At 38.2% G+C, this 14,795-nt stretch overlaps 1 protein-coding gene across 6 annotated transcripts in view; it reads left to right on the top strand.

Moving 5' to 3' along the window:
* The window catches only part of TTC8 (tetratricopeptide repeat domain 8), a 59,794-nt gene that overhangs the window by 25,895 nt on the left and 19,104 nt on the right, over window positions 1–14,795 (top strand). For 5 of the 6 annotated variants that reach the window (XM_086709048.1, XM_025918682.2, XM_025918684.2 and 2 more), the window contains 3 exons: window positions 4,212–4,297; window positions 8,489–8,576; window positions 10,939–11,049. The exons of the other annotated variant lie outside the window; for it this stretch is intronic. In XM_086709048.1, coding sequence (XP_086565174.1) covers window positions 4,212–4,297; window positions 8,489–8,576; window positions 10,939–11,049 — 285 coding nt within the window. The remainder of the gene's footprint in view (window positions 1–4,211; window positions 4,298–8,488; window positions 8,577–10,938; window positions 11,050–14,795) is intronic. 6 annotated transcript variants of the gene reach the window in all.

Below are 14,795 nucleotides of genomic sequence, written 5' to 3'. Positions count from 1 at the left end.
TTTTAACTTCTTAAGAAATTTCACACGTGCTCTATTTGCAGATGTTCATTGTAGCATTAGCCGTAGTAACTAAGCAATCCGGATTAACAACCTAAGTTACACTACACTGCATCCTAGCGTTTTATGCAGCCATTAAAAAAATCATAATTACAAAACTCGGGCAGAAACAGAAAAGTGTTTATAACGTTAAGCCCACAGAATATAACATTTAGTACGTATGTTAAATAGTTATTAGTCTAAATATATACTATAACATATGCTAGAAGGTATTACCAAAAAGAAAAAAAAAGGAAATAAAAGTATTATAGAACTAAGGTGTGTTAATTCTACAGATATTTGTTAAATGCCTCCATGGTGCCAACGGTAAATTGAAAAGAGTACGACAGTAAATTGAAAAACTATACCTTGTAGCAGTAATGGAAAGTATCCAGTTTTACCAAAACTTTATCCAATTTTTTCCAAAATTTTCAATAATGTTATAGTAACTTTTCATTTATATGTTTAGCTATAAATTAGGGGCAGTCATAAAATAAAATATTTGTAATTAATTATATCCTGCTTGTTATTTTCATCTGCTTACCCTCAATACATATATTTTATAGAACATGAAATTAAGAAATTTTTGTTTTTATTTTGCGAAAAGCACAAATTGTTGGTTCCTCTGTTTTCCTTTTTATTCATGAATTTATTGATTGGTTTATTTCTCGACTGGGTTATTCTTGAAACAAATAATTATTGGGTACTGTGACGGATGTGAGGAGGATCGAGCAGGACAGATGCCCCGTTTCTGTTTTCTTACTCTGTTATGGACTCATTGCATTATAGTTCTGCTATGGATCAGACTGTCCCATTAAGATGTCATTTTAGATTTTTATCACAAATGTTATTTTCTGAAAGGAAGAAGGATTTAGGTAATGAGCAGAAAGCATGCATTTTCATGCCTTTTTTCCACAAACTCTGTTTTATGAGATTATCTGGAAAAAGAAAAGAGGATTTTTTTTTTTTTTTTAACATTCTTAAGAAATCAGAGGTGCTTTTATACTGGTTACTTTGGGTGGCCTCCAGATTTCTTTTTAAATAAACCATTTCGGGGCGCCTGGGTGGCTCAGTCGGTTAAGCGTCCGACTTCAGCCAGGTCACGATCTCGCGGTCCGTGAGTTCGAGCCCCGCGTGGGGCTCTGGGCTGATGGCTCGGAGCCTGGAGCCTGTTTCCGATTCTGTGTCTCCCTCTCTCTCTGCCCCTCCCCCATTCATGCTATGTCTCTCTCTGTCCCAAAAATAAATAAACGTTGAAAAAAAAAATTAAAAAAAAATAAATAAATAAACCATTTCACACAAACACGAACATACAATAGACAAATGAGGATAATGTGAAGTGGTACTTAAGAAAGAATGAAATTGATCTTCCCATGGAAAACTATATTTGTGTCTTTCCATTCTTAATGCTTTTTCCATTTGTGGGGGCAGTGTTGACAAAACTTAAGTGCCATGTGGGTGGTTGATTCTGTGTTTATCTGCAGACAAATATGGAGGATACTGGAGGTAAATATAGAGAATGTTATGAAGTAATAGCTAAAATGATAAGAAGAAGTAAAGCTGACTTATAGAAAACCGTATTTCTGCCTCTGAGTTCTTAATAACTCCCTTCCCTCCTCGCTTGTGCCTTTTGGGGTTATATTGGCAGTATTGGCAAAATTAAAGTGGCATGTGGGTTGATTCTGGAATCTTTATTTCCATATGCTCTTTAATTTCATCATCCTGAAGTTGTTACAACTATAACAATAGCTAAAGGATGACTGGTTTTTAAAAATATTAATGGTTGGCGCACTGTCACTTAGAAATACACTGGATGGGACGCCTTGGGGGGCTTAGTTAAGTGTCCAACTCTGGATTTTGTCTCAGGTCATGATCTCACGGTTGCGGGATCAAGCCCTGCCTCTGTGCTGACAGTGCAGAACCTGCTTGGGATCCTCCCTCTCTCCCTGTACCCTACTCTCCTCTCTCTCTCTCTCAAAATAAATAAACATTAAAAAAAAAAAAAAAGAAATACACTGTGATGCTCGGTTGGTTGTATTCACAAACATTATGTAGCCTAGATCTGCCAAGGCCCCCTCTCCTGTGGACTTTTATAAACTTATGGCTTTTATATGACATTCTAGGCCTTTATGAATATCTTGATATTAGATTGATTTTTCAAAGATTCTTAAATGTTCCATAGTCATTTATTTTGAAAAATTGAGAAAGACTTTAAAGAAATAAAGATCTGTCATCACTTTAACATTTTAAAATGTTAGTTTCTTTTCATTATAAATCTTACTACTATGAATTTTGTTTGGCTCTTAAGTTATTTTCAGTATAAGTCAGAAATAAGGAATAGAATTAATTCAATCAACACATCATCCTTGAGTGCCTCTTAACAGCATAGCAATATATCAGAACCACAGAGATGTGTAAGAAGGGGTGCCTGTTCTCAGGGAACTTAAAGCCCATTCGAAATAGTCATAAATAGTTTTGTCTAGTGCAGCCTCAGTGTTCATTTGAGGAATGATCATTAAAATGTATATTTTTTACATTTTTATTCCATATCAATAAGTCATATTAATTTCCTTAATCGGTTGAGAACAAACACAGAGGTCTTACATAGGAAGACTTGTTTTAGGACCATAAACAAAATCAGCAGCCTGTAACAAGCACTAAATCTAACCTTGGGAAATTAGAATATGTAGCAAATTGAGAAAGACATATTTTTCTGAAAAAATAGAAGGTCTTTTATATTAAACAAGAGAGTGTATATGGTCTATCTGCTGGAAAAGTTCTTTATGAAGATTAAGTTAAAATTAACATGTTCAGATATTTACAATGCAGTCCCAAATTGAGCTGATTGAGAATATGTTTTTCAAGTATTTTGGGAGATAATCTAACTGAAGTTATAATTTTTCCCCATTTTTTGCTTCCACTTTTATTTCTGGCTTGGAGGAAAAAAGAAAAATAAGCATACGAGAGTAGCATGTGGCTTGTTTTTAACTCACATAGCTTTCAAATAGAGGTTTTGATTTTCAGGTGCATTAGAACCTCAGCATGGTGACACTGTTCCTTTATAAAGAGTTTGCATCTTTAGAAGTCTCCCCCGGAGTAAGGGAAGATGAGGAAACACAAGGAAAAGTTATTAATTCTGTGGTGGGACATCAAAGGAACTCATCTGGCTTGCATTTCAGCAATGAGTTCACATTAAGACATGGACAGTAATATGGGATATATTCTGAGATCACAGAACTGAAAATCTGAGAGATACTTTAACTGTGGGATATAATGATTATACTAACACTGGCTAAAGAGTAAGAGTTTTCCAATCTTGAGAGAAAGACTCGTATCATAAAACGTGAGAATTCTCTTTTAACTAATAACTTGAGTTTTTATTCACTAGATCTTTACATGAGCTTCAAATTTGTGGAAAGATTGATTTGCTTTCCTTTTTGTCCAAATGGTTTCTACTTCTGTATAAAATCTGAATTCCTATTTAGTCATCTATAAACACTGGAAGGAACAAACTAGAAGATGTTGGAGAGAGAGGGATAAACCCATGTAAAATATGCAAGCAACTCAGATCTTTTTCAGTCTGCAGCAAAGGCAGGTCTGACCCTCAGCATCACTGGACGTGAGGCGAGGTCAGGATGATGGAACAATGGTGGTTGAAGACGGCAGATACCCAAGTGCCCTTGTCCTTTGACTCTTCTTCACGATCCTGTTTTCCAGGCCTTCTTCTGTCTGCTTACTTGACCTTTTTCTATTTCTCTACATCTGTCTGTAAAGTGGGGCCTGAAGTTGGACCTGGCTGACACACCAAAGACTTGACCACCACTGACTTTACAGGGATCATTGGATGGTAGATAAAGGGTGGGGGGAGGGTACAACTTGGGGGATTTTTAAATATCCGTTTTAAGCCTTGTATATTAGCGTTGTATTCTAACATATTGTCCATCTGCTTTTCTTTGATCAGTTTTTACTATTCATCTGCTGTCAGCCCTCTGGTCTGGAACTGATTATTTAGGGAAAATTGGTGGAGCCATCTGGAAACATGAACAACTTGAGTTTCTGTCTGATTTCTAATGCATGTTTTGATTGATGCTAATTACACGCTTCATTTCATTATTTATTGTTTCTGTTTATTGTTAGAAAAGAAAATCCTAATCTAAAATGAGTTGTTTTCAAAGGCTTTGGACTTGGCTGCCCTCTCCACAGAGTACTCTCAGTACAAGGACTGGTGGTGGAAAGTGCAGATTGGAAAGTGTTACTACAGGTAAAATCTCAACTCTGATCATTATTTTTCTGGGTAGATTTCCTCAGGAAGAGATAAGAACTGGGCCTTTGACTGACTTGAGAAAGCACTTCCTGAACAATCACATGGTAACACCAAGAACTGATACCTTTAGAATAATAAAATTGTAGGGGCGCCTGGGTGGCTCAGTCGTTTGAGCCTCTGACTTCGGCTCAGGTCATGATCTCACGGCTCGAGGGTTCAAGCCCCGTGTCGGGCTCTATGTTGACAGCTCAGAGCCTGGAACCTGCTTCGGATTCTGTGTCTCCCTCTCTCTCTGCCCTTCCCCTGCTTGCATTGGGTCTCTGTCTCTCTCAAAAATAAACAAACATTAAAAAAAAATTTAGAATAGTAATATTGTAGTGCCGGCCCAGGGAAACTGTGAGACCATCAGATGCAACAGCACTTTTTAAATGAGGAGGCTGAGGCCAGAGAGAGCCTGTGATTTGCATCAGGAACTAGTTAGTACGAGACCAGTCAGTAACGGAGCAGTTAGAGCTGAGGCTGTTGATTCCCATTCTTCTCCTCTTGCTCTCAAGTCTTTTTATTTCCCCCAATGCCTCACATCTGTAGTGTGCTTTACAGTTGGGAGATAGCTTGTCCATTTGTTACTTTACCTTAAACCTCACAGCACCTGGAGGTGGTTGCAATTATTAGCCCTTTGTCCAGATGGGAAAAATTGAGCCTCAGAAAAAGTGACCTGTCCAGATTCACACAGCTAGTAAGTGGCAGGACAAGAATTAGAGCTCAGTTTTCTGAGGCCAGTTCTCTTACTATTTGCACAATTCCGTGGTGTTTCTCTAGGATCTGAACAATCTTCCATTAATTCACTTAATGTTTAAACACGTTTTTAAGCAAATTAACGGCAAGGTCAGGAAAGTTGTAATTAGTTTTATGAATACTGTACAGCAACTAGTAAATGATCTAAAACTTGTTGCCTAGAATTGAAGTGCATTTGAAGCATTTGAAAAATAGAGACGAACGGGCAATTGTATTTTATAAAGATAAATATGTCTTTCATTATTCAAAACCAGGTAGACCGGTTACTCTGAGCATCCTTCAGATGAACTTATCAGTCCAACACTGTGAGGAAAAGGAAATATATAAATGGAATAAAAAGAATGCTTATTCTTTTTCGGTTGAAATTAAGACTACTTTCCACTTAGGTATTTTTACATAGAACTTATGTGTTTTCTCTGCTGTTAGATTGAGGAAGTATTTTCTACTAAAAGGTAATTTTGTAGCATTATACCATTAAATTTTTATGAGTATAATTTCTGAAGGCAAGCTTGAAATCCTGAGCTTCTAAACAAAAGCTTAAGAAATCTTTAATAATTAAAGACAAGCACAATTTGGACTCCTTCTGCCGTCCGTGTAAGATGGCATTTAAATGAGTGCACCTTGCCGTATTAGTCAGGGTTCTTCTCTGTCCCTTAATAGCCTCTCATCTTTGTTGTGCTCAGCACTCCTGCATTCACTCACTAAGCTATGTAACGAGCTGCTACTCTGCCAGGTACAAGGGTTACCAATATTTATTAGACAGTCTTTCCTTTAAATGGTTTACAGTCGGGGCACCTGGGTGCCTCAGTCAATTGAGCATCTGACTTTGGCTCAGGGCATGATCTTGCATTCCGTGGGTTCGAACCCTGCATTGGGCTCTGTGCTGACAGCTCGGAGCCTGGAGCCTGCTTTGGATTCTGTGTCTCTTTCTCTCTCTCTGCCCCTCCCCCACGCACACTCACTCTCTCAAACATAAACAGAATAAATGATTTAAAAAAATCATAGGGGATTAGGGGAGGGAGGGCAGAAAGGGGAGGGAAGAGAGGACAGTAAACAATTATAAGCCTAGCTCCCACCATGATAGAAGCAAGGCCAGAAAAAGAGCTCCCAAATTGGACTGGAGAGGTCAAGGGTGGATTACCAGAGGATGTAGCCCCAAATTTTGCTCTGATCAGTAAATTCTGCCAATTCTTTGTCTACAAGTAGCTCTCACAGCTGTTCCCTTACTACCCATTCTCATACCAGTGCCTGAATTCTGGCTTTTCGTTTTGTTTGAATTGTTCCATTGGCTTCTAATCTGGGTTCTCTGCCTCCATTTTCTTGCTCCATCAGCCCTCTTAGAAACGACCGTCAGAACAGTGTTGTGAAAAAAACAGCTCTGGTTGGATTCTCTGGTTAATCCCCACTACCTGGAGGATGAAATCTGGATTTTAAATGTGGCACGCCTGATCGTGTCCAGTCCACACGCTTGCCCATCTCTCTCTCTTCCCCCATTACTTATTGTGTCCTTCCTTCCAGTTGCACCCTACCGACCTCCCTAGACAACTCAGCATTCCCCTACCATGCTGTGCACTGTGCTCTCTGTGTGCCTGTGCTGACAGTTTAGTTTGTTTCCAGCAGAGATGTTACCCAACCCCCATCCCACCCTCTCTAGCCTTCAAAGGCTTGCCTGTCTCTTCCTCCCTGAAACTATCTTGGTTCACTCCTCCTCTGTGCTCTCAAAACACTTTTTTTTTTTTCTCTTATTGGCCATAAGATGATTCCATTTATTTGTGAACGTTTTGTTTCATGCTTATTTGTGCCTTTAGGACATTGTTGCGATCTTCATTTTTGTGTTATGAAATGTGCATGCAGTTGGTGCTTGACAGTATTTATTGAATTAAATTGGAGAGAAAAGCTTAGCAGTTGGTGGGTTATCTCTGGACTTTGACTCTCTGATGTTGGCCGGTGTTCCTGAACCTGACTGATATTTTCATTATTCCTAGACTTTCTTTATACATGGCCCCGTTAATTTCCTTTGCACAAGAACCCATGTGGTTATTCCTTTTTGATAGTACTAGAAGTTCTCTCTTGAGGGTGTGGTAATAAAAAAATATGTATGATCCATCCTTCCTTTCTTTGGTTTCCAGGGAAGTTAAATGGCTCTGATTGCTTTTTTGTTTTTTAACTTGTTTATCTTTCCATCACCATTGTTTGAAAAGAATCTGTTTTCTCATTCTTGTTTTGCATGTGTTTTATAGGATTACATTGTAATCCCTTTTAAATCATTTTTGGGAAGAGACATCATATTAGATAAAAATATCCAGACTCTCGTGGATAATTAAGTGTTCACAGAATTCAGTGGCTGAACTTTAGCCATATGCTTGAGACTTGAATGTTCAGTCGAAGCTGTGTAGAGAGCTATGCCGTTTTTCAGAACTTTAGAGTTCTTTGGTAACATTTTATGAATACTCTTATAAAAGTTATATGGGGGCTTCTGCCATTTAACACATTCTCTCTAATTTTAGGGCAGTGTTTGGGGGGGGGGAGGTTGCTTTTAACCCCATTAATCTTACGTCTTCCAACAGCTGTTAGGATACAGCTGTTTCATTCACTATGAACGGAAGTAGACTGAGGGAACATACTGTGTACTGTTCCAACTTTCACAAAGTAAAAGCATCGTAAGGTGCCCAAGTAGCTCTTGGCTGGCGAGCAATGAGTAGTTATGAGAAAGCCCGACAGATCTAGGACAGGCTCAAGTATGCTTCCACGATTGAGTTAGTGGTAATAGAACGTTCCCTGGGCTGATATCAGGACGGCTACAGTGAGGCAAGGAACAGATCTCAGATTTGTAGACTAGGACAATCTGTATTGGATACGAAGATAAAAAAGGAAAAGAAAATGTTTGTAGAATCACAACATGGCATACCTGTTTCCTTCAAGTAGTAATTACTACTTACATCAAAACTGTTTAAGAATGGCTTTAAAAATGGGCCTTTGTCCCAGAGCAGGTAATATTTTCATAGAAATGCCATCAAGTTCTTCTAATAAAATGGAGACCTTAAGCATTTATTCAGGTCACTTGCCATATGTCCAGCTGATCATAAGCTCTTTGGGTGGTAAACTGGTATGACCTGGCTCACTGGCAGCTGTTAGCCCTGCTGTCCAGACAGACTTTCTACACACCGTTTGAGGGTTGCACTGGCCGTGAACATGGGAAATAGGCAACTTTTTGCTAAACTGTATCAACATAATGCAAATATTAATTTATGTGTGTTTGACATTACCTTCTTTAGTACACACTTACTCTTCGAGATAGAAATGTAACTTGTCTCTATTCATATCCTCAGTGTGTGAATAAGTGCTAGAGTATTTTTAAGTTGAATGTCTAATTTTTTAAATGACTGTTCTTAGGTTAGGAATGTATCGTGAAGCAGAAAAACAGTTTAAATCAGCCCTGAAGCAGCAGGAAATGGTAGATACATTTCTCTACTTGGCAAAAGTAAGTATTCTTAAACCGGAGTGAAATCTGTCTTCTCAAAATAAAGGTTCAAATTCTGGCCAGTATACACGGAGAGTTGCCAGTTTCTTCAGGAATATTTGGCAAGTTAATGTGCTCAGACATATTTTTCTTTATAGCAAGTGGAAAAGTGAGAACATATGGAGGCTAACGGTCTCAGGAGAAATTGATTGCCATGAAAAATAAGAAAACCCCTTTGAAAGATTGCCCATCAGAGTAGAAGAAGCTGCCGTAGGCTTGTTACCACCCTCATGGGTAACGGGCCCCAGAGAGGCCGTAGTTCCTACAACCTGCCAGACTCCCACCTCAGCACACGGTAGAGAACGGGGACTGTTTTTATGTAGGTCCTTCATTTCCTGGCTTGGCCATAACAACAAAGATTTCCCCTTTATTGAACACCTATTCAGTACAAGGTGTTATATCAGGTCTGTTCCACACACAGTTTAATGTAAGCCTCATAGCAACCCTGCAAAGTAGGTTTCGCATTTCCATTGTACTTTTATGGCCACAGAGACTTAAAGAAGCTCCAGTAGGGTTTTCAGGGTCACTTGGCTGTTTAGAGCCAGCACTGAAACGCAGGTCTTCCTACTCACTGTCCCCTGCTGCCCCCCACAGCCACAAAAGAGGTGAAGGGCCACTTAGAATTTTCAGTCCTGGGAGAAAAGTTACGTCTCAGCCCCTCACCAGGGCTTCTAGAAACATTTGATGAAGTGGCAGTTAGGACATCATCTTACTGTATCTTGAAGAATTTTTTTTAAATTAAAAAGTGCCGGGGCTCCTGGGTGGCTCAGTTGGTGAAGCGTCTGCCTTCGGCTCAGGTCATGTTCTATCTCATAGATTGTGGGTTCGAGCCCTGTATCTGGCTCTCTCTGCTGTCAGTGCAGAGCCTGCCTCAGATCCTCTGTCCTCCCCTCTCTCTGCCCCTCCCCTGCTCTCTCAAAACAAAACAGAACAAAAACAAAAAACACTTTAAAATGAAAAAGTGTGGTAAAGGAGGTTGAAAAGAAGAGATATAAAAGGAAGAACTACTTCCTAAATACGGTTTTAAGAATTTGTGTACTAAAAGGACACAATGAAAGTTACATCATATAATCTTACGGTGCCAAATAATCTTGATATATTTACTGTAGTTTTCAGAGATATTTGAAACTAAGTCCACCTTCGGTACATTACATATTAAAATTCTTAAGGAAGCTTCTAAGCATCACAGTAGACTTTTAAACTTTTCTGACACCTTGAAATGAAAACTTAGGTCACGCTATTTGTCATTTTCTTAACTGATGATCACTTGCCGGGTGGTTAAAAAAATAGGCTTTTTAACTATCGTTAAGTACATGGTGTGACATATTTTTCCATAAATTGATTTGCTTAAATCTCTTGTTGCCTTCATGACTGTATAAAAGTAAAATTTTCTTATTTTCTTTAATGTATAAAAGAGTAATTGCTAGGTAATAAACATCAATCTGATTTAGGAACAGTATTATTCCTGCAAATATTAGATTGTTAATTTAAAATATTATCAAACATTTGTATTACATAGTATATTAAATTATTTATTTCATTTAAAAAAGCAGTTCAGTAGTGTATGAAGTAAATATTGAAAATTTTTCATCCATACCTCTCCTTTTAATCTCATACGTAAGCATTAGACACTATACACAGTTTTCCCATGAAGACCTTCTTCAAAACACAATTTGGAAAGAAACAGAGGATCCAAGATCATGAAGAAAAAATGTCATAATCTTATGTTTCCATCCCTAAAACTATAATTCTCTACTTTAGAAATTTCTATGAAGTGTGTGGTTTATCCACGCTACTGTTCTAATTGCTAATTAAGTGGAAGCCATCAAGTGATGACTTTCTCAACTCCCTGACGCCATTCTTCACAAGTCTGTTCGTCCTCTATTTCTGGAGACCCCTTTTGAAAACCAGCTTCTCCACAGAGTCTCTGCTGCTGCTCTCTTGCAGACTTTGTTGTTCCTTGGGTCCTTCCTCTTTCTTCGTCTTCAACTTCAGTCTCGAATTTGGTTCCTTAGTGCCCGCTTATAGACATACTTGTATCTGTCCTATCCTAAACAGATTTTCCCTTGTTCCTTTCTTGCTGAGTTACTGCTCAGTCTCTGTGGCAATACAAGCCCACAATGAGCATTTGTTGAAGGGATAAATGAATAAATGCTTCAGATACGACACGTGAAGGTAAAACTGTAACATCACTATTGGAAATTAACTTCTTACTGTAACATGTAGGAGATCATGTGTCACTAAGCAGTAATTATAAACTTGTCGTAACAAATACTGTTATTTTAAGTGCGAGTACTTTTATTGAAATGTATCTTGGTTTTAGGTTTACGTCTCATTGGATCAGCCAGTGACGGCTTTAAATCTTTTCAAACAAGGCTTAGATAAGTTTCCAGGAGAAGTAACCCTACTTTGTGGAATTGCCAGGATCTATGAGGTAAGGCTTATTCAAAAAGTTGGTGTAAAATTGAAGTTAAACGCTACTTAAGAAGCTCATAGGCCCTTGGGGTCCTAGGAAGGAGAACAGTTTATAAAATTATGATCACTGGCCTGTGGTTTACTAACAGAGTCAGAGAGTTTTAGTGTATGTGTTTAGTCAACTAAGTTTTTATTATGAAGTATTTAAAACATACAAAAGACTATATAGTGTGGTAGGAGGTAGGGGTTTAAATGAGTTTCCCCCTATAGATAGCTTTTTGTCCAGCACATCTTTTGATCCTTCTCCAAAGTCTGTAATGTCAAATTATCAACTTTTTTTCTATACATGGTAGGTATGTTTCGGGGGCTGTCTATTCTATTCTATTCTATTGGTCTGTTTTTCTATCCTTGTACCAATATTATACCACCTATGTATTGAAGCCTCAAATACCATTTGGCACAGCTCTGTGTTCATCTTTATCAGGAATGTTTTGTCCATTTTGGACTTTTGCTTATTCTTACAAATTTTGGAATCATGTTGTCAGATTCCATGGAAAGCCCCACTGAGATACCTTCCTGTTGCCTAATTACTGTAGCTTTACAATAATTCCTCTACCAAGTTGGACGAATTCTACCACCTGTTCTTCTTCACAGATGGTTATTTTTGATCCTTTGTTTTTCCATATTGATTTTAGGATTGACTTATTGAGAACCACCAATAATCAAAATAACTCCTGCAGGCATACTGATTGGAATTTCATTGAATATATGAATGATGGGGTGGGTGGGCTGCCTTTCTTCCCACTCTCCATCATGGTATAATTCTCCATTTATTTAGATCTTGTTTTGTGCTTCAGTGAATATTTTGTAATTCTCTCCAGGAAGATGTTATTTTGGTGGTTCCCAAAACCACCCTGAGGTTCAGTGCTTTATTAGAAGGACTCAGGATTCAGCATTCAGTGGCACTCACAGCTAAGACTTATTATACCAAAAGGCTATGAAGCAAACTCAGTAAAAGGAAAAGGCACACAGGTCAAAGTTCAGAGGAAATCAGGCACACAAGTTACTAGGAGTCTTCCACCAGTGGAGTCACACAGGACACATTTAATTCTTCTAGCAACAAGTTGTGACAACATGTATGAAGCATTGTCTATCAGAGACTTGATACTCAATGTTATTACTGGGGGTTGGTCATATGGGCACCTTCTGCCCACCATGTACCAAAATCCCAGACTCCAAGAAATAAAGCAGGTATTCACACACCACATCAGATTTATGCACCACATTGTTTACACAGATAGTTTAGGTGTGTGAGCCCCTCTTATCATTTGAGGGAAGTTTTATATCAATATAAGAAACCCTCCAAGTTCTCAGATGCCAGCCAAGGGCCAACCTTATAAGCAGGCCTTTTTTTTTTTTTTTTTAATTGTTTAATTTACATCCAAGTTAGTTAGCATATGGTGCAACAATGATTTCAGGAGTAGATTCCTTAATGCTCCTTACCCATTTAGACCATCTCCCCTCCCAATCCCTCCAGCAACCCTCTGTTTATTCTCTATATTTAAGAGTCTTTTATGTTTTGTCCCCCTCCCTGTTTTTATATTATTTTTGCTTCCCTTCCCTTATGTTCATCTGTTTGGTATCTTAAAGTCCTCATATGAGTGAAGTCATATGATAGTTGTCTTTCTCTGGTTAATTTTGCTTAGCATAATACCCTCTAGTTTCATCCACATAGTTGCAAATGGCAAGATTTCATTCTTTTTGATTACTGAGTAATCCTCCATTGTGTGTGTGTGTGTGTGTGTGTGTGTGTGTGTGTGTATACACACCACATTTGGGCTCTTTCCATACTTTGACTATTGTCGATAGTGCTACTGTAAACATTGGGGTGCATGTGCTCCTTTGAAACAGCATACCTGTATCCCTTGGGTAAATACCTAGTTGTGCAGTTGCTGGGTCATAAGGAAGTTCCATTTTTAATTTTTTGAAGAACCTCCATACTGTTTTCCAGAGTGGCTGCACCAGTTTACATTCCCACCAGCAGTGTGAAAGGGTTCCTCTTTCTCTGCATCCTTGCCAACATCTGTTGTTGCCTGAGTTGTTAATGTTAGCCATTTTGACAGGTGTGAAGTGATATCTCATTGTGGTTTTGATTTGTATTTCTCTGATGATGAATGATGTTGAGCATTTTTTCCATGTGCCTGTTTGCCATCTGGATATCTTCTTTGGAGAAGTGTCTGTTCATGTCTTTTGCCCATTTCTTCACTGGATTATTTGTTTTTTGGGTGTTGAGTTTGATTAAGTTCTTTATAACAAGCAGGCCTTTCTAAGAATAGCAGTTTCAGACCCATTATGCTCTTTCCTGCATAGATCTATTTCTAAGTATAACTGTGGATGGAATCCTTTTTTTGTTGTTGTTGTTGTTATTTTCTATTTGACTATTTCTGGTGAGTAGGAATACATTAATTTTTTAAAGTTGATTTGATATTAGAAAACAGGCGTAATACCTTTTTTAAATTTTAATACCTTACCCATAGATTCTCTTAGATTTTCTAAATAAATAAAATAGTCATCATCTGCAAACACAGTTTCATCTCTTCGCATCAATTATTTTGCCACTTAAAAATTTTTTTACTGTTTAGGACTTCCAGTACAATGCTGACAAGAAGCATCTCTGTTCTCTCTTAAATTACTTGAAATGCTGGGACAATATTTTAAAATTATTTTGTTAGGAAAAGAGTGGAAGGTATTAATAGTTGCTGTATCTGAGTAGTAGTATGTGAATCATTTTTATTGTCTTTTTCATACTTTTTGTATTTTCCAGATGTTCTGTCATGTACATGCATTACTTTTAAAATTAAAAACAAATATCCTGGGGCATCTGGGTGGCCTAGTCGGTTAAGCGTCTGACTCTTGATTTCGGCTTAGGTCATGATCTCATGGTTCTTGAGATCAAGCCCCACATCAGGTTCTGGGCTGATAGTGTGGAGCCTGCTTGGGATTCTCTTGGCTCTCCTCTCTCTGCCCCTCCCCCACACTCTTTCAAAATAAATAAATGAACATTTAAAAAAATAAAATGAAAAACAATTTTATTAAAAAAATTTTTTTTCAATGTTTACTTTTGAGAAACAGAGCCAAGGGAGGGGCAGAGACAGAGGGAGACACAGCATCCAAAGCAGGCTCCAGGCTCTGAGCTCTCAGCACAGAGTCTGACGTTGAGCTCGAACTCACAAACTGTGCAATCATGACCTGAACTGAAGTTGGACACTTTAACCAACTGTCACCCAGGCACCCCACAAATTTTATTTTTAAATTGTCTCAAAATATTGTTTCCCCTTTTGAGATGTAAATTTGATAAACATGTAAGTAGGTGGCTTTGGTGATTCAATAAAAATGAAGTACTGTATTAGTATCTCTGTATCTTTACTTGTGTAACCCTAAGTTGAACATGAACTTTTGACCAAGAAGCTCAAGAAATAAGAGAATCAATTTTTGAGAGCAGTGGTATTCACGCATAGTGGGGACTGCCTCAATACAGTCGGAGCTCTCTGACCTTTAAGATCTGCCTTCTGCATATTTCAGTCCTTCTGTCCTTCTTAGGCAGGAGGTGCTGGCAGAAACAGCTAGACATACTATGGAATCTTTGACGCGTGTTTGCTGGTTGAAAGAATTCCTTCCGAGCCTCTGTTATAGTCACTGTTGCTATGGCTGGGACAGAGAATAGACCCTTTAATTAGCTCCCTTCATCCTTTCCAGCTCTGGGTC

This window comes from Puma concolor, chromosome B3 (assembly GCF_028749965.1).
Source record: "Puma concolor isolate L17-30 chromosome B3, mPumCon1.1.hap2, whole genome shotgun sequence".
Taxonomy (NCBI): domain Eukaryota; kingdom Metazoa; phylum Chordata; class Mammalia; order Carnivora; family Felidae; genus Puma; species Puma concolor.
The sequence above is the reverse complement of the archived record's forward strand: the minus strand, read 5'-3'. Positions and strand labels throughout refer to the sequence as shown.